This window comes from Lactuca serriola, chromosome 9 (genome assembly GCF_051521515.1).
Source record: "Lactuca serriola cultivar US96UC23 chromosome 9, Lser_US96UC23_V15, whole genome shotgun sequence".
Lineage (NCBI taxonomy): Eukaryota > Viridiplantae > Streptophyta > Magnoliopsida > Asterales > Asteraceae > Lactuca > Lactuca serriola.
In genome coordinates this window covers 17,752,954-17,775,980 of record NC_136416.1, presented here as the reverse complement: position 1 = coordinate 17,775,980, position 23,027 = coordinate 17,752,954, and the positions used below count along the sequence as shown (strand labels likewise).

The 23,027-nt window shown below is 31.7% G+C and overlaps 2 protein-coding genes and 1 long non-coding RNA gene across 6 annotated transcripts; 1 reads left to right on the top strand and 2 right to left on the bottom strand.

Moving 5' to 3' along the window:
- Positions 1–1,323: 1,323 nt before the first annotated feature.
- Positions 1,324–3,952, bottom strand: RNS2 (ribonuclease 2). Its single transcript, XM_079020636.1, has 9 exons — positions 3,590–3,952; positions 3,236–3,264; positions 2,897–2,970; positions 2,714–2,815; positions 2,589–2,592; positions 2,261–2,352; positions 2,016–2,177; positions 1,668–1,734; positions 1,324–1,572 (listed from the first exon to the last, which is right to left on the bottom strand). Exons 1-9 carry the CDS (start codon positions 3,814–3,816, stop codon positions 1,514–1,516), a joined length of 816 nt encoding a protein of 271 aa, XP_078876762.1. The 5' UTR covers positions 3,817–3,952; the 3' UTR covers positions 1,324–1,513.
- A 6,595-nt stretch (positions 3,953–10,547) lies between these two features.
- Positions 10,548–13,784, top strand: LOC145074681 (mediator of RNA polymerase II transcription subunit 19a-like). 3 transcript variants are annotated; one of them, XM_079021012.1, is made up of 8 exons: positions 10,548–10,728; positions 11,609–11,675; positions 12,108–12,409; positions 12,500–12,667; positions 12,765–12,824; positions 12,920–13,061; positions 13,150–13,229; positions 13,565–13,784. In XM_079021012.1, the coding sequence occupies exons 2-6, from the start codon at positions 11,645–11,647 to the stop codon at positions 12,959–12,961; spliced, it is 603 nt and encodes a 200-aa protein (XP_078877138.1). In that variant the 5' UTR covers positions 10,548–10,728; positions 11,609–11,644; the 3' UTR covers positions 12,962–13,061; positions 13,150–13,229; positions 13,565–13,784. The 3 variants fall into 3 exon arrangements, with proteins under 3 accessions (XP_078877138.1, XP_078877139.1, XP_078877137.1); XM_079021013.1 differs by lacking the exon at positions 13,565–13,784 and adding an exon at positions 13,351–13,461; XM_079021011.1 differs by lacking the exon at positions 13,565–13,784 and having other exon boundaries at positions 13,150–13,461.
- Positions 13,785–19,188: 5,404 nt separating this feature from the next.
- Positions 19,189–20,841, bottom strand: LOC145074390 (uncharacterized). 2 transcript variants are annotated; one of them, XR_013691825.1, is made up of 4 exons: positions 20,295–20,841; positions 19,924–20,006; positions 19,768–19,850; positions 19,189–19,690 (listed from the first exon to the last, which is right to left on the bottom strand). It is a non-coding gene; the product is annotated as an uncharacterized LOC145074390 (long non-coding RNA). The 2 variants fall into 2 exon arrangements; XR_013691824.1 differs by having other exon boundaries at positions 19,195–19,687.
- Positions 20,842–23,027: the final 2,186 nt, after the last annotated feature.

Below are 23,027 nucleotides of genomic sequence, written 5' to 3'. Positions count from 1 at the left end.
GAAGTTTTATTCCGAGTAAATTACATTTTCGGTCTTATAACTACTTATATTTTAATTTTTGGTTTCCAAAAGTTTTTGTTTTGTAATTTTGGTAGTTATTTTTCGTGATTTCTTAAATGATTATATTTTATGGATCAAAATTACAAAATACAAGCTACATATAGAGAAGGAGACCGAAATAGTCATTTTATATAGAACAAAAACTAAAAATGTTATATAATTTTCATAAAGACATAATTATAAGAAAAACAATTTCATATTAAAATTGCGAAAATGATTTGTACTCAAAAACCAAAAATATAATTTACTCTTTCGTTTATTATAGATAAAAGAGAGAGTAAACCGAGACAATATTCTTTTTGAATTAATCAATGTTTCAACGGAGCCCTACGTTGAGGGTACTCAAGATGGTCTTACCTAAAGAAATTGGCTAGCATTAAGTTCCTAATACTATTATCCTTAGTTGAGTGGTAAATATGGATGTAAATGAGGCGGATTTGAGGCTGGGTTGACCATCCTTGTCCCCATCCCCATCCCCGGCGGATGCGGGGAATCAAATCCCCTCTCCTTTGTATTTTGAGTTTTTCCCAAACCCATCCTGGCCCATCCTCAACCATCCTCAATGTTTCAACATAATAAACTTAATTTACACAAAAAAACCAAGTTTAATAAATGATCAAAACCATATGCCATAAACAAATTTTGTTTACATCAATCATAAAGCTTAACAAGCATCAAAACAAAAAGTGTTGAATTGGTATGTAGATCGACGAACAAAAAGTGTCAAAATTTGCATCACAGTGTAAATTTTTTAGAAATTTTCCGTTGTAATGTAAATTTTCCAGTATGTCACTCCTAAAATTATGTGTGCTACCCATGAGATTTTGTCACGTGTCCGCCACCAGGCAAATGATGCTTATATGTGTAATGAGGAAATAAAGCATCCAAGACTCCTTAAATAAGTCAATAAGTGCTTATGAAATTTTCCTTCCAAACACTTAAAACTCTTCACTACCGATGTCATAACGCAACAAATTAATAAGCACTTCAAATAAACAAATCCCAAACACCCTCTAGACCACTTTCCAAACGCTATTTCATTTTAAGGTGCTCACATGGGATCATGTGATACTGACATGGGGTCATGCCAATAACCAAAACGACACATCAAAATTCTAACCAGATAAAATAGTAAAATGAAAATGATATCGAACATTATGATTTTCATTAAATCTTTTATGTCTATTTTAAAAAACTGCAAACAGTATCTATCAATCATTATCGACCCCTCAATAATATGGTAATTATTTGAATCAATGTATCTTCATTTTCGATCAAATTTTCTGTTCAGTACATTAATGGGGGTACTATAATAAAAGTAAATACCCTAAAATGTCGAAGTCATAATGTTTTAAAGATACAGTGGAAATGGTATCACGTTTGTCTTGACTTATTCATAAATAAAAATGGTATTCTACGACTGTAAAATAAACATCATCATCGGGCACATAATTCAGAAGGATTCATGGCCAGTAAATGATTGATCTGCAATCTTGGTGCCATTTAGATCATCTACAAGTTGAAAACCAAAAGGCAGGATTAAATAAAAAAAAAAGTGAAAATAATAAAAATGGAGGTAAAATTACCAAAATAACCAAAAGGCAGACCTGAGAAAGCGAATTCCGGTAGGCTGACATATTCAGGACAATCACTTCCTGTTACACAGTCTCGGAACTGCAACAATTCAAGTAAATCAAAATCAACAATCTACTTTTTTAGTTCTTTCTATTACAAGTTACAACATCGTAATTATATTATTTAGTTATTTATTAAGACACAATATACTTTGAGAAATCCATCCAATTCTAGCATTATACTTTCCAAATTTGTTTGTTCTAATTAGAATATTGTTGTAATAAGAAGAAACAAAAGTATGATGCTATAATAAGCAAATTGATGAAAGTTAACTTTTATATATAAAAAAAAAATGCATCAAATGGAAAAAAGCGACAAACCTTGAAATCCTTGGTTAAACATAAACGGACTTCCTCCAAAGCACCTTTTGTGCAGATCAATTGTGGGGTTGTATGGAAAGCATTTTCAATGGCAGAAGTGATGCCACCTGCAGGATACTTCTCTGAATTTGAAGGCACATATCCAGCTTCAAAAAGAACTTCCTGAAAACCACAAAAAAACAAAACTTGTTTTATTATATTAACATCTACCAATTTCAATGCATTAATTTCCCTTAAAAACTTACTGTGACATTGTATGTAAAATACAAATTAATGGTTGTCAAGAAATAGTTATATTCCTGTCCTGTAACTGGAGAGGAACAGGTACCATGTTTCTCTGCAAATAAAGTTCATCCAGTAAACCATTAGGAAAAAGAAAAAGAGTAACATAATGTCATTTCTCAACTTTAGAACAGTTAAATCGATGACAATCATGCCACAAAAAGCTGACATATGGATGAAACTAGATTTATAGATTAAGCTTGGATTAATTGATTTCTAGTTAGCAAATTATTTTTTTTGTCTTTGAGTGTATATTTTTTAAAGTAGTGCAGCAGGAAGAAAGATGCTTACCCCACTGAAATCAACAAGACCCCATTGAATGAGCATGACAGGAAAACATGGGAATTTTAGTTAGTTTCTAGTTTTTGTAATATGATCAATTGGTGAAAATGAACAAGATGATAATTAAAATCCACCTCATGAGCCCAAAAAAGTCCTTTTTTGTTATGGCATGTTGATGATTTACTGCAACTTAGTGTTGGCCAATATCTCTCCAAAACACCACGCAACGTTGAAATCTACAGATAGGAACAACAACAATACATAGTGAGATGAAGTTATAGTATTATTTTAATACTTTAAGTAAACAGTTAGAATACCTCTGTTTCATTAAAAGCAGGACCTGAGCAGCATGATGGCCATGATCCATCATTGTAATCTGGCCATAGTCCATCTGCAGGATAAGACATTAATCAGGTACAGGATTACTCATTGTTCATTGTATATAGAAAATTATAGAGTCTAGCACAAAAGAGGGGGGAAGGGGGGGGGGGGGGGGGGGGGTTCAACTTTCAAGAGATATGGGAAAGAACTTTTACTACATCCTGCCATAACCCAAGTAATCAACATGTATGTGCTTGACTCTTACAACCCAACAACAACAATTAAGGAAGAGGGTGAAGCTATATTCTGACTTTAGTAGTGTATAGAGAACTTACGGATTGTGAATACTGATGGAGAATTTGATCTGCAAAAACATATGAAAGTAGTATGGAGTAAGTTTTTTTTATCTCCATGGTTCTCAAATTCAGAAGGCGATTTTTGTGAAAATCAATAGAAAAGGGAAAAATGTATCTTAATCAGAAAAAGTTTCCCGGTTCCTACAACAATTGAACCCGTATAAATAAGATCATATTCATACATTATAAAGAACCAAAATTTTCGAATTTTCAACAGTACCAAACATTAAAAAATAACCATTCTTTTGAAAGTCAAACCGTTGTTCTTTCTTTATAATTTTTCTTTTTCAATCGACTGATAGTAGATGAAAGAATAGTTGATTAATTACTTACCCTCGGCAACAAGCGCTTTGAGTACAGCATTTAGTGGATTTCGAACAGTAAGTTGGAGGCCATTGGACAGCCAACGCGTAGTAATCAAACTCCCTTTGTTCAGCTACTGTCGATACTAATTCTACTGCTCCTCCGTTACCACCACTATATCCGTTGACTTCGACGGCGTAGAGCGCTGCGACGAACAAAAGTAATTGAAGAACCATGGCGATCGAAAGTGAAGCCATAGTTGTCGTTTGACCTAATTTTTGTGGTAATCTATTCTAGCTGAAGAGGATGAAGACAGTCGTTGGTAGTTATATTGTACACAGTACGAAAAAAAGTTTATTCCGATGAAATCAAATAAAGATTCGTTTTGATGCGTCACGTTACTTCAACTGGTTTTTTGGGTTTAGTTGGGTTATCTATCTTTTGTACAAGGACTGATGCGTAGATGCATTTGACGTACAAGTGTTGATGCATTCGAAATCTGATATTTTAATCACTGGAAAAATCTTTTTCTCGTTATCAATGTAGTCAATTTCCCTAGCGAACACATTTAATCTATTCTATTTATTTTTTTTAATTAAAATGTATATCATATTTTTTAAAATTTATTTATCTATTTCTAAAACTATTTATCTACTTATCAACTAGGTTATAGTCCGTAGAAACCAACGGTCCGTATATTTAAAATTTCTATATAGATAAAAAAAAATGTAAAAAAAAAACTAAGATATTGTCGATTGTAAGTAATTATGAATTAATTTGTTAAGCAAAATAAATATAATAATGTTATTAGGATATGATTTTATATTTTTAAAATTTGAATTGAATTTGATTTGTTACAAAAAAAAAATAACAAAAATAATAGAAAAATGTCATGTGTCAGATAGACATTTTAAAAAACTGGCATGTCATTTTTATGTTTTATTTATTAGAAGAGGTAAATATTTATCTATTTATTCATACCTATATTTTTAGCTGTATACTATTTATCTATATTTATATTTAGGGAAAATGACTTGTGAGGGCAACAAAATGCATGTTCAACTTGTTCTCATTTAGTTCCTTACCTTTTTTTTTATCCTTATTGTACCATTGAACTTATTATTCTTGCTCACAAAAACCCCTGCGACCGGTTATCACATGTTTTGTCAGTTTCCTTATTTTAAAACATTTAATTACGGATGACATGTATTAGGTGGACTTAGAACACATTTCATACTCGTTTCTCTTTTACCCCCTTTCTCCTTACACTTAGGGTTCACAGGGAAATTGAAGAAACAGTTCAATCGAAGATTACGGTTACGAAATTGAAGAGAACTGGTGAATGCGAGTGTTATAGTGAAGAAGATGGCCTCCAATTCCAAACGACGTGAGTATTTGACAGTTTATGTACATTATAGTGGTTTTTTCGCACCAATACCATTAGTGTACTTAAACGTTGTTGTTGTTGTTTCAATCTTTGATGTTGATTTTGGTGCAATGGATCTCAAAGAGTTTATTTTGTTTGTTGAAAAGTTGATTGAAGGCAGTTGCGATAATGTATATTACTGCACTAGAAATGAACCCCAAAATGGATCGGAAAGCATTTTAAGAATCAACTTTTGTATAACCCCAAAATGAGCATAAGAAAAATGAAAACCAAGGTAAGTACAAAGTTTAACTTGATTGTTAGTGTGACTCAATGTAGAAATACTAGGAGATATGCTTTGGATGAGATACCTCTTAGAATATTTGGCTTGTAGTAGATAAAGAAGTAGGGTCAAAAGTTAGCGACGTTGAGCGACTGTTGGCGTAATAGTATAGAGAAAAAGAAGAAGATGGTGGGTTTCGTTATAGGTATCGTCTCTTAGGATTAACCTCTAAGGGGATTTTGGTGTTTAAATTTTGAATCAGTAGATGATAAGGTGAAATTAATGGAGAAAGAGTTAGGGATGAAAAATTCAATTTTTTCAATATTCTATGGCACATTTACTCTTAACTTTAAATGACTAAAGGGTATATTAGTAAATTAATTTTTATATGAACGCAATAATAAAATGTAATGCGATAAAAACTGATTCATTTATTAGAATAAGAAGATAAATCATTTTTACTTGAATCATAGTCTTCATTTTAAATTATAATTTTAATATAGGTCAAAGCACAAGTGATGTCTATGATGGAAAAAAAAAGTCTTTATTTCTCAAATTATATGACAGGTGTGTTCGACACGGAGTGTTTGAGAGCTTCTAGCTTCTAGTGTTTGACAAAACGATAAATTTTAAACAGAAAGTTTTGTTTGACACTACAAGCTTCTAGCTTTTAGTTTAAACAAAACACTCCAAATCCAAAAGTTATTTCACGTAGCGTTTAACAAAACACTACAAAACTATCCGCCACCAGCTAGTTTTGCTGAACACGCCCACATGAACTAAATATTTATAAGTTATTTTTAATAACATATAAATATTTTAATTATTTAATTCTTTCTTACGCAACATGACACTCGCCTAGTTGATTAATAAAACATAACTTAAGATCTATCGTTCCCATATTATTCAACTGAAATTACATATTTTAACTTGTAAGTTGACTAAAATTACATATTTTAACGTATAAGATATTTAATTTGTAGAATGCTTTTGAAAGTCCGGCCCACACAACACAAAGATGTCCAGCCCACCAACACAAAATCTGCCTTATAATAAACTTTGTTTTACTACTTTTTAGCATTTTAGTTTACACCTTAATTATTTTACGAATTCGTTTATAAAATTATTTATATATTTATTTGTATACATGTTTATAAAGATACTTTTTATTTTCACAAATTTGTGACTTTTTATTGAAAAAACAACTATAAAATAATTTTACATCAAATTGGATGATAAATAAACGATCAAACTGGGTTGCTAACCATTTACTAGATATTAAAGCTAATTTTTTAAATCATACAACCATAACTCTTATAATCATAATATTACTATGCATTAAATATTTGACTCCGAGCTCTACAACATCTAATGCAAAAAAAACTAAAAGTAACGAACATGAACAAACACGTGTTAATATCTAAGTATATTTTCTCGTATTTTGTCCTTTTGTATGAAATACTTTATAAAATAATCCATCACATTGTGAAACCCTCACTCATCAAGTCTACGACAATCGCTATTTTTTATTTTATTTTATTTTTTCAAATTTTCTAACTCTTTCACATATTTGTTTTACTTCATGTATGGTTTTACAAACACGTAAAAATTCACTTTTACAAACTATAATTGTATTTTTACATATAATTATAGATAACTTTACTGTAAATTATGTATTATCTAATGTATATACACAAAATTTCTATAAATCCCACACAGTGCAAACGTACTTAAGATTTAAAAGTATCCTATATAAATTGACTGATGAGAAATTATTTATTTTACTTTTCTTTTTATCTATATGAAATAATAACAAATATCTTAAAATACTATTAACTTATTAAATTGTGATATTTGTCATAACTTCATAACATATATAAGAAGATAGGGAGAAAAAAATCGAAAATATTGGTTATGCTTGACATACTATCTAAAAAGCTAGTTGCAGGTTTATAAGCTAGTTGATAAAAAATGACATTTGATAAAAATTAGTTGATAAATTAATTGAAATATATAAAAATGATATAAAAAGACATTTTGGATAATAAAGATTCCAATAATTAATTAAAGGTATATTCAGAATATTAAAAAAAACTAATGAAAAACTAGTATAAGCTAATGAAAAGCTATACTTGATAGAATGGTAGACTAGCTAAATAACTAGTTGATAAAAAATGATATTTGGTTAAAACTAACTAAAAGACATAAAATGACATTAAAAAAAATATGTTTTTTTATAATTAATTAAATGTATATTCGGGAAATTTTCAAAAATCTATTGAAAACCTACTCAAAGTAGGTTTTTAAAAAACTAACTTAGAATGCAGTTTTCAGCTACTTTTTGACTTGTTAAACACAGCAATTTAAGAAAAAAAGGCTCGAAAAAAAAAAACTAGCTTATCATGTAATTTACCAAAGTGTATTTGATCTAGTGGTAACAATGTGTTTGGAAGTGAAGTCTCATTAGACTCGACGGAGTCGGGGTCGTCAGTCCAGTCCTCAGCACCACTGGGCCAGGTCCTCGCCGATCTCGGTTCGGTGATGAAGCTTGGTGAGTTTCTGCCGATGAGAGAGAAAAACATTCACCATTTTTTTTTCTTTTACCATTTAATCAAATTTTCATTTTAAAAAAACCATATTTTTCAAAAAAAAAAAAAAAAAAAAAAAACCAAATCTTTCCGACATGTTGAGTTTTGACAAATCGTAAGATAGTCGCCAAAATGGTGTCAAATTTAAGCTATTGTTTTCTAATTTCTAGTGGGTTGTGTGTTTCTATTTCTAGTGGTGTTGTGTGCTAGTTTAATTTCAAACTAGTATGTTATAAATGACACTTTACATTTATGTTTTAGAAATCATACATACAGAGAATGGTTTTGCAAAAAAGAGCATGTTCTCTTAAGGAGATGAGTCCAATTCCGTTGAAATCTATTGATGGATCTTAAATGCCCTCAATGATGCACACCACCAACAATAAAGAAATAATGAAATATCTATATATTTCTTATTTGACTTGGCATGTGATCCTAGCAATCATTATGTTAAGCGAATGTATCTTCCTCCATGGATTTTGTTCATTTGATTTCTGTTTCATCTTTCTTCTTCGTCCTAGCTTCTGCAAATACACATCCAATCCAATGTGAAATTTGTCCGCCGACCTTGAACTAATATGGTACACGGTCTTTGTTGATTGAGTCATCGACCTTTGCACCCACATCTCGAAATATTAAATTCTTGATCAAGAAGGCATCGGAAACGTCAAGCCCAAAAATCAAAATCCTAAATTCTTGATCGAGAAGGCTTTCGAAATGTCAATCTTATAGAGTCAAAAAGGTAGAAAGAAGGCAAAATAAAAATAAAAAATGGAATAGAAATCAAAATCAATTACAAGAGCACAACAATATTGTTGGCGACAAAAATCGAAATACTAAGTTCTTGATCGAGAATGCATCGGAAACGTCAAACCCATAAATCAAAATTCTAAATTCTTGATCAAGAAGGCTTAGGAAACGTCAAGACCATAGAGTCAGAAAGGAAGAAACAGAGGAGTGCAAATAATTTGAAAACATATGAAACCGATGACGGTGGGAATATTGGATTAACCAAGAAGCAAGATGGAAACATAGAAGGACGACAATGTGAATATATACAAAGTAGTGTGTTCGAAATCGTTAATTGGTAAAGAATGATGGAAAATATCAATATGTACGAAGTAGTGTGTTCAAAATCTGAAATTGGTAAATGATACTGTTCGTAACAACGATGGGCTTTAATATTATATAATAATGTGTTATGTTTTTATTTTCAAGTATGTGATTTCCTTTCAAGTTAATGAAATTTAAGTTTTATTAAAATAATTTGTTTATATTGATTTCTTTATATAAATAAAGTATTAAAAAATAGCACGATAACTCATGTCATGTAAATGATAACTTTTTACTGCAGTGTGACAAATATAATGTGACGCCTACGTGGACTATGACAAATATGACATCATTCCTACCAACCTTATGAACAAAATAGTAGTTTAGGAGCTGGATTTAATGGATTTGTCTGATGATAAAAAAAAAAGCAGTTTAGGCGTGCTAAATATATCCTTTAATTTCTCTTGATAAAATTGTTTTACAAAAAATTAGGACGACCTTAAAATGTAGAGACTTGCGCCAGCTCTTTAGCGGTTTAGACTAGGGATGAGATTTAAAACCGAAAAACCGGAACGGAACCGGAATCGAACCGAAACCGGAACCGTTAGAACCGACATATATAGAATCGGTTTTCGGTTCCGGGTTTAAATAATGATTTTATCTGGGTTCCGGGTAATCTAGGTTTAAGAATCGGAACCGGTGTTAGGAACCGAAACCACTTTTAGGGGCCAAAACCGATTTTTATGAAAAGTTTAAAATATATATATCTCATCCGTTTCAAACCGGATTGACATGTGGTTTTTTTCAACATGTAGTTTAGAGTTTGTACATGATTTTAGACTATAAATTTGTCATTTTTAGTTTTATATTTATTGACTTACAATTCTCTAAAATCGAGATATCAAAGCTGAAATTTTTTAGTTTTTTAGTTTTTTTGCATTATGTGAAAACTGTAAAACATGAATATCTAATTCGTTTGAAGTTGGATTGACATGAAATTTTTTCCTAACTTGTAGTTTAGAGTTTCTAGGTGAGTTTAGACTATAATGTTGTCATTTTTAGTTTAATATTCAATGAATTACAATCCCCCAAAGTTAGGATATCAAAGCTGAAATTTTTTAAATTTTCATCGATTTGTTTTTATACTTTATATTATGTGAAAAATGTTAAGACATGTATATCTCATTCGTTAAAGTCGGATTGACATACAATTTTTTTCCAGAGTGTAGTTTAGAGTTTGTACATGATTTTAAACTACAATTTTATCAATTTCAAGTTTATATTCAATGACTTACATTCCCCTAAAGTCGAGATATCAAAGCTGTAAATTTTCAAAGTTCAACCCACTAAGTAGTATGTAATTACCAAAAAAAAATCGGTTTTCCTGGTTCTAAACCCACTTTATCGGGTTCCACCCTCCACTTTGATATTTCTAGATTTTTCAGTTCTAGACCTGATTTACCCGATATCATATCTAGAACCAAACCGTAATCAGTTCTTATATATCAGTCTGGTTTTCGGTTCTACAAAATCTCGTTAACCGGTTCTCGGTTTTTTGAGTCTAAGTCCATATGTGTCGGGTTTTGGACTCACTTTCATCCGTAGCCTAGACTTATAAAAATGACTGGAACTACCCTTGGAACTAGTGTTGGATCGAGGGCACTTATGTCCAACTATATAAATTCATACGAGAATCCAATTTCAACTCTTCTAGCCTCCCTTAACGGTGTTAGGGTTTATTTGGGTTGAAGAGGAAACCGACTACACACCCGAAGAATCACCTCTTGATTTCGTCAATTGTAGTGATTAGCCACTCGATTTTGTTAAATTTGCTGATAAATTAGTCGACTTTGAGTTCCGATAATATCTATTGTAACAGGTATAGTAAGCTCTACGCATTGCAAGGCGATGCAAAAAAAAAAATTAAGAACATATGTAGTTATTGGGGCTATAGATTGAGTAATTGACTTTTCGATTATAAAAAGTGTTCAGAAGAGTTGAGGCTGGATCTTGTGCTAAGCTAAGGCAATAGAGCTTAATATATAGCAAGTGTAGTGCTGTTTAGTGTGGTATTTAGGGTAGAATACGAATGAAGATCTGGTTGGCATTCGAAAAGTACTTGTTTTTGTCGTTATCTGGTTTGAATGACAGTTGAATCGAATGATAGTTTTGACTTTTGATTTTCAAGAATTTGATTCTTTGGAGGTTGATTCACATGCACAAGATAATAGGGTTTTAATTAGGATTCAGTATATAGCTTAGAGCAAGTTATCATCATGTATTTATGTTGGTTGTTATTTTTTGTTTGATAAGTCTTGTAGCAAGTATCAGTTAAGTTGTAAATTTTGCAACCCATACTCATCTGATTGATAACCCAAATTAAAAGGAATTTTTTTTATTGATGTATTGTAGGTAGTGAAACAATGATGTTTCAGGAAACCGAATCGATTTGATAAGGGTTTTGCTTATTTTTTGTTATGGTTATTTTTATTTCCTTAACCGAGCAGTGGACTTTATATGCCCATTGTTCCTTTTGTTTGTTTAGTTATTTTCTTTCAGTTTTGGTTTAACAAATGCATACAAACTGAACTCAAATTGCTATATTTCTTAAAATGCCAAAATCCAAGCCCCCTGTATGCTCATATGTTCATGCACTTCTTAGGTATTCGTTGATGCGTAAAACAATGATTGTGTGCATATTTAAGAGAAGATGTAGAAGTGTCTTTGAACAATTTATGATTCTTACTATAAAATCTCAGGTGATAATGGTATATGCTTGTATGAGATACTGACTGATGGATCCTGAAAGCAAGAGGTTTGGAAGAGGTAAGTTAAATTTTTTGCACTTTGTGCAATAAACATGTACTCTTTTTGTGGGATTTATCTTATAAGATTCGTGCTCAATTATCAATCTAACATATTCATACCTAAGGCCCTGTGATTGCATAACTTATTTCTGTCACTGCCTGCTTATATTACAGAAACAGTAATTACTACTATTATATGACCTAAAAATCACACAAGCTTTGTCATTCATTTGTGTTTCTTAGATTTATTACATTCCATTAATACATAAAGTGGGAATCTTGCTAAGATTTCTTCTGATCTTATTCATCATCTTGCACATCCTTTTTTCTTTACAAAAAGATTCTGAGTGGTTTCACTTTTAGCCTATGCTATAGCTAGTTCGAAAAGACTTGTTTTTTCTAATCTTTTATTCCAAAAATAACCATCTGTTTTATGCTATTCACAATCTAGGTCCAAAGGAACTAACGGGTGGTGTGGATCTTATAAATTACTACAAATTATTCCCTCATTATGAGCTCTTCTGCAAGAAATCGCTTCCTTTATCCATTTCAGATGCACATCACCTTCGTAATGTTGTTGGAGATACAGTGATTCGGAAAGGTGAAGGAATGGAATTGAATCAGCTCATTGAAAAGGAAAATACATCCTTCTCAAAATCAAGAGTCACAAATACACGCATTCAACCATTTGACCTAAACGCCCTCAGGGACGCCTTTTACTTGAGGGAAACTTTTCCTATTGACTTGCCACCTGTAAGCAATAGTGTTACTTATTTAGATTAATCATTAATGTATATGTAACTTCTCATTTTCAATAATATCATATCTTTTTTTGTTTTGTAGTCGGAAAAGGGGATTCCTACCCAAGTTGGAATATCTAAAAGTGAATCTAAGGATAAAGAAAAGAAGCATAAAAAACACAAGGACAAGAATAAAGAGCATAAAAAACACAAACATCGAAGTAAACATCATGATTTTGGTGCTGAAAACTTGAAGAAACCCAATGACAAGGTTAGAATAGATGCTGTTATTATCTTCTAATTCTTTTTCTTTTTCAGAAATATCAAGACTTTTTAGTAAAAATACTATCATTTTTTAATGGTTTCAGAAAAGGAAGCATGATGGAGATGAGGACCTCAATGGCATTCACAGGCACAAGAACAGTAAGGTGAATTTGATCAACTTTTTTCGCTTCAAATTTGCGTTTTTTTTTTTCATTTATCTTTTTATATTCTCTTTACCTCAATCTTGATATTTTTGTAGCATAAGATGGACAGATTTGGTGCAATAAGGATAGCAGCTTGAAAAATGAAAATCACATGTGGTCTATGTACCTTTTGTTTTGTCCTCAGATATTGTATTTTGAAATTTCAATGAGGTCCTTACTATAGTCAAACTAATTAAGGTACATACTCATGCTTTTGTCATATGATTATAAATAAAATAATAAATCAAGCTTTATATCATATTATTTGGTTTGTTATACTGTGCAGAACTATCCAAAGAGCAACCGAATATCATTAAGAAGGTGAATTAACCTGTTAATCCAAGGTTCAAATTGATTATAGAACAGGTATATAAATGAATTAGTTATCCTAATCATTGAATATTTAATGAACGTCATTAGGTTTATATACATCCTCTTGCATGAAAGTCTGGTAGTGAACATTGATATCAATTTTGTTGCATTTTAGAAAAGATGCGAGGATGTGTGTAAATCAAATGGAGAACATAAACCTTTCAAAAGGTTGTTTTGTATTTGTTTTTACTTATTTTATTTTATTTTATAAAGAGGTGCTTGTTCATGTTTGTTCCGATCATTTTACTGTCCTAGAGATGGTATTACTATTATGTTGCATATTAATGATATGTTGAGATTAATTTGGTCTTATTGGTTTTATTTTTTAGATTCTTTGTTTTCTAGTGCGTGGAGATTAACAAATTCTGGTTTCTTTTTGACTTGAGAAACGAAAGCCACGAATAGAGAATGGAATTGAACCAGAAAATGGTATAGTATAAAATTATAAATAAACGCATGAAATACTTATGTCGTTATTAGCTGTAACCGAGTGTGAAAGATGTCAAAACACTGATGTTTCTGATAAAAAAAAGTAGTACTTTTTTGGAACGAATCACTCTTTTTAAGACGTTCGTATTTATTTATTTATCGATTTATGTATGTGTTTGGTTTTTTTTTTTCAATATAAGCCGTTTTTATATTTAATACACATTGACTTGTACAAATTAGAAACATCATTTAAAAAAAAAGCTCTCCATATTATTTACCTTCTTTTATTTATATTTTTTTTATTGAAATATATTTTTCACTTTTATTTTGTTACATCTATTTTTATTTTTATTGAACATGTATAAAACTATATTAAAAGCTTGAAATTACATAACATTTAGATATATAACATTTAATAGTTTTATAAAGAAATAAAAATAAATAAAGAAATAAAAATAAAAATAAATAAAATAAGTTACGTATATGCGGTTTCTAATACCATGAGGTTTTTTTTTTTTTTTTTTTTTTTTTGGATTGTTTAAATGAAAAAAAAATGAACCTGAAAGCCAAAAGGAAAAATCTTCATTGTTGTGGATGCACATTCATAGTAAGTCATCAAGGCTATGTCCAACTTTATGATGCTTAGTAAAAATAACTGAAAAGCTTACCAAATTGAAAAGTTGGACAAAAGACAACAATGTTTTTTTTTAATCAAAGTCCTTAGTAAAATTAGATTTGGATGAGGTGATCTATATAAGATGATATGAAAGGTGATTCTCATTCGTATAAAAAGGCCTGTAATTTCGTTTAGTTGCAGATTAACAACTCAAACTTAATTCCTTATATAAACCAGCGGTGGCCCTACGGATGTGTGAGAGAGGTGTGGTTGAATGGGGCCTCTCATTTTAAGGGGCCTCAAAATTATGTGATAAATATATAATTACGGTGTTGCTATTATTGTAAAATTCAACTTAAGTATATTGTTTTGAGAAGGATTTTGATTGTGTGAAAGTTATTGCTTCTATTTGGGAATTTATCTATTGTTTGTTGAGAAAAATATTAAAAGAAGAATTAAAAAAGGGTTATTGTCATTGTTGTCCAACAAACTTTAATATATTGGTTTAAATGGTCCTTCGTGACTATTTTTTGCATTTGAAGGGCACAAACTTGTATTTTTAGGTTTTAAAAGGTCATTCTGGAAAATTTGAAGGGGTCACCCGTGACACCCATCCTAATCAGCAGGTTTAAATGTCAACTCAATTGCCACGTGTAACACCGAATGTAATGCTTTCTTTAGAACCCGAATCCGATCAAATCCCTTACCATCTTCCATCTTCACCTGCTCTGATGTTGTCTTCTCCGGCTCCGTTGCTGTCTTCTTTGGCTCCAGCGGTGGCCCTGATGTTCACTCTGGTAGAATCGAACACCAAGCATAGAGTCTGTTATGGTGAAGATCGATTGAAGGCTTAGTGTGGATGGGATGCATTCCTTCTTTTTCCAGGGTAAGGAAAACCCGTCATTGTTTTTTGTTCAAACAGAAACCCATACCGATCTTTTGGTTAAAAACCAAGTTCATCCCTTCTTTAATAGTTGTTAAATAGATCTAGAGAGAAAAACTAATGAAGATGAAGACTAGTGAAGATGAAACTGATGTTACCTCGATGAAATCGAACCCCAATCGATTTCGCCGCTCCTTTCCTTCACTAACCATCGCCATCTCCATCTTCAAAGGTTCACGAACCATTGTGGTGAGTAATTTTGTCTATTAGAACTGAACTTGTTTATAAAATTGAAATGGTTGCTTGAAATCGGTATCTAAAATCGATTTTCTAAGTCGAAATGTTTCTTGAAATTGGTTTCTGGAATTAACATGTATGTTTGAAATCGGCATATAAAATCAATTCTCTAAATCAAAATGTTTGCTTGAAATCAGTTTCTGAAACCGTTTTTTCTAAGATGTTTGCTTGAAATCAATTTGAAAATCAAATTGTTTTCTTGAAATCGGTTTCTAAACTCCTAAAGTACTCTTTTCTTCCTGAGGAACTAGATGTTAGTGAAGGCGGCCAAGATGACCAAGGTATCACATGATTATCATCTCTAATCATCTTATCATCTAAATTTGTTTCATCTTCGTCTCCATCGTAATCATCGTCAAAACCCATATCTCGTGGAGTTGAAGATGATCGCCAAGAACCCATCGATTTATGTGTACCCAAATAAGGGGTAGTGATGCTGTGATTTTTGGAGTTGTGAATCAATGGTGGTTTTTGTTGCTATAACATACCACACAAACACACCTGGTAATCCACACAAACACACCTGGCAACGATGAGTCGACTCACCACATCATTGTTGACTCACCTGCCTAGTTGGCAGTTGACATGGCACTGTAACCTTCAAAAATGGGTAAAGGTACTAAATTAACCGGTAAAACACAAGTTAGTACCCTTTAAAGGCAAAAAATAACCACGAGAGACCATTTAAACTAATATACTAAACATTGTTGGGCTACAGTGACAATAACCCTTAAAAAAAAACATTTTGATGACGTTGGGTCATCAAAATGGGTAAATGAACTTTCACCTGAGTTATTTAGGATCAATATTTTGTGTATATAGTTTGATCAATCTATTGGTTTATTAGAGTGAATGTTTGAACAATACAAACAAATATATTTTTGGCTTTTTATTTACAACAAAAAAGTTGAAGTCATTAAATATCAATGAGTTCAAGGCAAGTTGCAAAAAATCTTAAAAATAGGTTGCAAAATGGTCATATCTTAGACATCAGTGTTGATGGTTTATTCAATGAACTGAAATTATTACAAAAATATTTTCCAATTGAAAATAATACAACTAACAAACTACTAAATTTCTTAAAAATGATAAAAACTTATCAAGTTTCTTGTCTAGAATATATTTTTATTGACTATTCCTATTACAATTATATCAACGGCAATAAACATTTTAAAACTAAAGCTTTTAAAATCTTATTTACAATCGACCATGTCTCAAGATAGATTAAACTCTTTGACTTTGATTTTGATTGAAAACAAGTTTATTGAGAATATTGATAATCAAAAGTGTAGTAGATGAATTTGCTTATAAAATTATTAGAAAATGGTCGATGTTTCGAAAATAATAATGCATTGTCTTATATATATATATATATATATATATATATATATATATATATATATATATATATATATATATATAATTGCTTGTAATAGTTCCAATTTATTAATGAGTAAATATATGATGTTGTGGTAATGAATTTACAAGATGTTTGTCATTAACTTTCAATTTTGCATTTAACGGTAACAAATTTACTTAATAATATTTTACAATAAATTTTTATGAGGCCTCAGTGGGTTTGATATAAACCATATCGTTTCATTAGAAAGAAAAAAAAAATCCAGACCCAATTTAATGTTATCAATCTTGATTTTGTTGTATGTATGTTCCAGCTGGAGATTTATCGATCTAATCTTTCGTACTTTTTAGTTTTGATGAGCAAACGACAACATTCACATAAGAGTAGTTAGTTCATTATATGTTTAAAATAAAATTATCAAGAAAGAAAGAAAAAGAAAAACATAATTAGTAATTGAATACTCTTTGTAAATTAGTGGAGACAAAAAGAAAATTAGGTCTTGCTTTCTTGGCTTCCTCAATAACATTCACCCATTTGGGTGGGGTTCCTTTCACTACTTACTTTTTCTTGTTTTGTGGCCACATTTTTCTTTTGTCCTCATTGGCTTTTTGGTTTGTATCCATCCAAATGTTTTATATCAGGTTTCATGTTTCACTTTTGTATGATATGCTGTCGTTTTAAGCATTTTATTTTATGCATGGTCCATGTTCGGGTACACCTATACGTACACACTAATGTTGAACAATAAAATTGTAGGGTAGGCTAGTTTGACTTTTAGGGCTACAAAATTAAAATGGGTCCTTTCACATGTGTATAGGTAGGAATTAGGAGACATAGTTCCTCCAAAAATTTTATAATTTATATAGAATCCCAAAAATTTGAAGTTTATAGTCTAAGATAAAACATAATTCTAGCTAATGAATAAAATGTGTATAGATCATTGATACACAATTCCCATATTTCCAAAAACTGAACTCAACAACATACAACCACTCCAATTGATAACAACTTTCCATCTAGACAACCTATCTTGAAGTCTTTGTGTAATCGGCTTCCACCCAGAAATTGTATCCATTCTTAGACCTACATGGATCCAAACTTATCAACATTGCACCCGATGAGTAACGCACACTACTCAACCAGACAACCACTCTATGATCCAACCAACTCCATACATATTAGATTTTTGCAAGTTCAATTTTAATCATGAAGCTAGGTAAAAACACCCTAAAATCATGACCATATTGCCTATATTATGAATCTATCACTCACCTAACAACAATACTATCATATGTCTAAAAAAGGTGTGAGACCATGTGATTAGTATTACCAACCTTTAGACCACGATAAAGACCAACCGTGATCGTATCCTCAACAACAATGTGGAGACCTTCCATAGCATGGAGCCAAGGATGAACAAAAATGTGGACAAGGGATCACCATGTCTTAATTCTCTTTCCAGTATATCTGATTAAGTTGATGACTTTTTTTTTTGCAACGACAAGGGACAGATCTTCTTAAGGGGTACGCCCCCCCCCCCCCCCCCCCCCTATTTTTTTTAGAACCAGTACATAACTATTAAAAAATTTACATATTAAGTTTGTTCCTTTATTTATGTGATCCTAAATAGAATTGCAATTCACACTCCATATTTTGATCTAATCCGAAGTTATAAAATCAAAAATTGGATCCAAAAGCCGAAGAAGGCATGTCGATCATATGTTTCTTTACACTAGATTGATCAAGAGCGGAAGGGGAGTCTAACCCTGCCAATAGATATCACGAAAATGATTCGGCATACACAACATTGCAAATGAAATGCCATCCAACATACAACATGTAATATCGGAAAAAAATATATTATGCGATACCATATATATGTCAAAATGTTGCAATAAAAAAAACAAAGTTTGATGAATTTAGTGGAATAAACTAATTTATGGTGGTTAAACCGGAAAAATGGCCAAAATATAATGGCTTTTATGTAAACATCAATGAAAAAAAAATCAAAAGCCATCAACTTAACTGACTATACCGGTAATAGAAAAAAATTATCAAAGGCTGGTGACTATAAAGTAGGGATTTGCATTTGACTTGGTCAAACCTATAACATCCCAAAAATTTAGACCAAAAACTTCGATTTTTATATACACCACGTTAAGGAGCGACCACGTTGTTCCCGTTTAGGTGTTATCAGAGGGAGAAGAAGCCATTAGAAGAAGAAAAAACTTCGCCAATTAAAGGGTAGCCGATTAGGTTTAGGAGCGATTTTTGGCTGATACCATGTGAGAATGATCTCCCTTCAATATTATTGAAGTATTGAAACAAATATATATACAATTACAACATGAATAAAAGGAAACAAAATAACTAATTTACATAAGAGATTTATTCCTAATAGTAAGCACAAAAATTAGTGAGTTCCCAAATACCACATACCATACATATCAAACATATAATGGGCATTGCCCATCACCAGGCCCCGCTCAGAACAAATCCGGCAGTCATCAGGCCCTGCCTGGCATCAGGCGCCGCCCGATATACATATAAACATATAATCATATAAACACATGCAATAATCACAAAGATAAATAGCATACATGATAGTCATCGGGCCATGCCCAATATACATATCAATATCTTAAATGCAAGAGTCACACAGACAACTAACATCCTAATCATAATAAACCATGGGTCGATGTTGGTGCCTTCGACCCGTTAAACACAGTGAGGAAATTCACCTCTAGCTACTGAATCTCTCAAATAAATCTCGGTTTGCTGGTTCGAAGAATCTCCATGGGAAACTCACCATGGGTCGACATTGGTGCCTTTGACCCGCTAAACACAATGAGGAAACTCATCTCTAGCTGCTGAATCTCTCAAATAAATCTTAATTTTGTTTGTTAATGGATGAAAAAACATTGTAAATATGATGTGTAAAACTTACCTGTTGTCTATCATTGCAGCAAGTGCTCCAACCCTAAGAACAATAATACTCTTTGCATTCACAATGTCTTCCGGTGTTTCAACCTGAACAAGATATATTATGGCGTTGTTAATTGTTCATATTCACCATTGTAGAAATAAGATCAAAAGAACCTACATCTTTGATATCGAGACCCAGATATCGGATTGTGTTTCAAATACTTTGAACATTCCTGGCACCATAATCAAGTAGAGTCACGGCTACACATGCAAGTTAACAAATAGTATTAAAAATGGAATTGATATGTAAAACAAACAGAGAGAGAGAGAGAGAGAGAGAGAGAGAGAGAGAGAGAGAGAGAGTACTGAAAAATAAAACACATAAAGTTACGTTTTTCTGATATACTCGATTTGACGAATTTCTTTTCCAGTCGCTCAAAACTCGGAAGAGTCAAGGACTGAGGAGCAAGGGAAAAACCCTATTTAACCTCAAATTAATCGGTTCTCACTGAAAAAAAAAACATAAATAGAGAGAGCGCTAGAGTTTACCTGTAGAGATGATTGGGCGTGCTACTGCTGGCCCACCGTCTTCTTCTACCACAAGCTTCGATTGGAAACCGAAAGGAGTAGACAACGATGGATAAGAAGCCGATGATGAGAGGATGTGGAGGTTTTGATGGGAGGAAAAGAAGAAATGACAATAGAGAGGATCCTTTGTGGAAGAAGGAGAGTACACTAACCCTCGGTAAACTAATCCACCAATCGGTCGATTATTACACCCATACCCTTCCCTGTTCCTTAAGGTATATTCCCGAATCTGAATAAAATCAATACAAAAATTGACCTAATTGAGAGGATAAAGGCGGTGGCAGGCGACAAACAGCGGGAGTGGAGAAAGTGGAAGGAGGTGTCGATAAATGTAAGGTTTCTGATACTCATGACTTACATAATGAGTGAAGGGAGGTTGAAGCGATGAGCTTCCTTCATCGTTTATGATGTTCGCTAGCTATTAGATATGGCGACACCAATCCTAATATGATTGAGTTACAAAGTCGGTGACATCAGGTAAACGCCACGTTAATGGAAGAGGAAAGAAGATTAAGACATGTTGTGTAACAAGTGGTGGAAGGCATTAATAAGAGTAGTTAAAAAAAATCAACCATTGATAGTGTTGATAAAAAAACCAAATTTCAGCCAATCAGATGGAGGTATTGTTCACAAAGGCACCTCACAATTAAAAAACATATAAATTAGGATGTAATTTGAACATTTTATAGGTCTAGGATATTTTTCGGTCCGGTATAACTTGTTTGGTCACGAAAACAATTCACGATGGCTAAACTGAGGGGAAACGCAACTATGGCTTATATAAAAAATGTAAATATATTATAATCTACTTTACAATTTTACATTATTATTAGATAACAAATCTATTAAGCAATCATAACATATGAGCATTGTGAGAAAACTAATATCGATAGTTCGACTGTGTGTCTTTGTGGGAGAGATCGAGAGATGATAATAGCAATTAGAAAATGATGTGAATGTTTTACAACATCAACAAAATAGTATGATTGCTTTTGGGATATTTAAATTTTTGGTTAATCATTACGCCATTATTTTATATGATTAAATATGTGAAATAAATATAAAAATAAAATACAACGCAATTTCCATGATTTAGGGTTTGAGACTAGTGAATGATTAAAGAAGAAAAGGAAAAGCACTTCCATAATTTAAGGATTCAGCTCTTTTGTGAGGATATGGGCACCACATTAAATCTTACATAGTTAGTGTTTAATCATAATAATAATAATAATAAAACAAGGCCATATTACAACTTTTATACATATTATATAAGATGTAAAAGAAAGTATATATATATATATATATATATATATATATATATATATATATATATATATATATATATATATATATATATATATATATATATATTTGCCTTTTAGGCATAACATATTCTCACATTTACATTTATTTTCATTGTTTATAATTTTGAGGTTAAATTATTGGTATTATATTAGTTGTGATTTTTGTCCTTGATATATTTTAAAGTTATTTTATAATTTTTGTTTTTATTAATATTACTGCTTATTTAAACATTATAAATTTTTATGGTATATATTTTCAAACCTTATTTTCCTCTATCTCTTCTATACATAATTGTTTGGATCGAAACTTTATTTTGATACTTTTGCGGTCCACCTGATATGATATAATTGTCATCGTGTGTGTATATATATATACACACACACACACGAATTGCAAAGAAATTCCCGACACAGTGTGTGGGTTAACTTCTACTACTTATCAAAAATATTTTGTATTCACATAAATAGTTTTTTTTTAGAACTGACAAATATTATTAAGGTCCACTGCCTAGCAAGTTACTAGGCAAGGCCAGTAAAGATGATTACATTTGTACTGAAAATATTACAAACATTTCAGTGGGCAAATACACCATTCAACCCACTTATAATGACAATTAGCTCTTCTATGTTTAAGCCAAGTAAACACTTGGGACTTTGCACTATCCATTATTAGTGAGGAGTTCGTATGTTCCTAAACACCCAGTCACACCTTGATTTCCATAATAGTCACGCTACACCATAAAATACACTAATTAGATTGTTTCTCCTTCTCGGGCATCTCCCCCATGTTTTTAAGAAACTGATAAGATCCCCAATGGTTTGAAATTGTGGAGCCGGAATGTCATACCATTTAAATACCCATTCCCATACAGTAACCGCCATAGGGCAGCGAATCAGAATGTGCTCAATCTCTTCGTCCTTAAGTAGGCACTATGAACATGTTGTGTTTGCGACTGACACTCATCTTCTCTTTAACGCCATATTGGATGGGATACGCCACAAATTAGCTTTCTAAATAAAGGTGTTAACCTTTATTGGAACATCATGAATCCAAGGGATGATTACTTCATTATTTTCCGGTTCTATATTATCAATTTTTATTCTGAGAGTATCTACATGATAAATACCATCATTCAAAATGGGAAATTTCCATGTATCAGTTTCTGTGGATGGTTGGAAATCTCCAATGGAAGCCAGTAACCTGTGGCGACTGTGAACTTGTCCATCAGATACAGGGGGTGTTCTCCAATCCCACGTTTGATCCGCCACTTGTAACCTTTGGTTAACCTTACAAGTCTTTCGTCTTTCCAGCATATATAGTTCTGGGAATCTATTTTTAAAGGGTTCACCATCACACCACCCATCCATCCAAAAGAGATTGTCATTACCA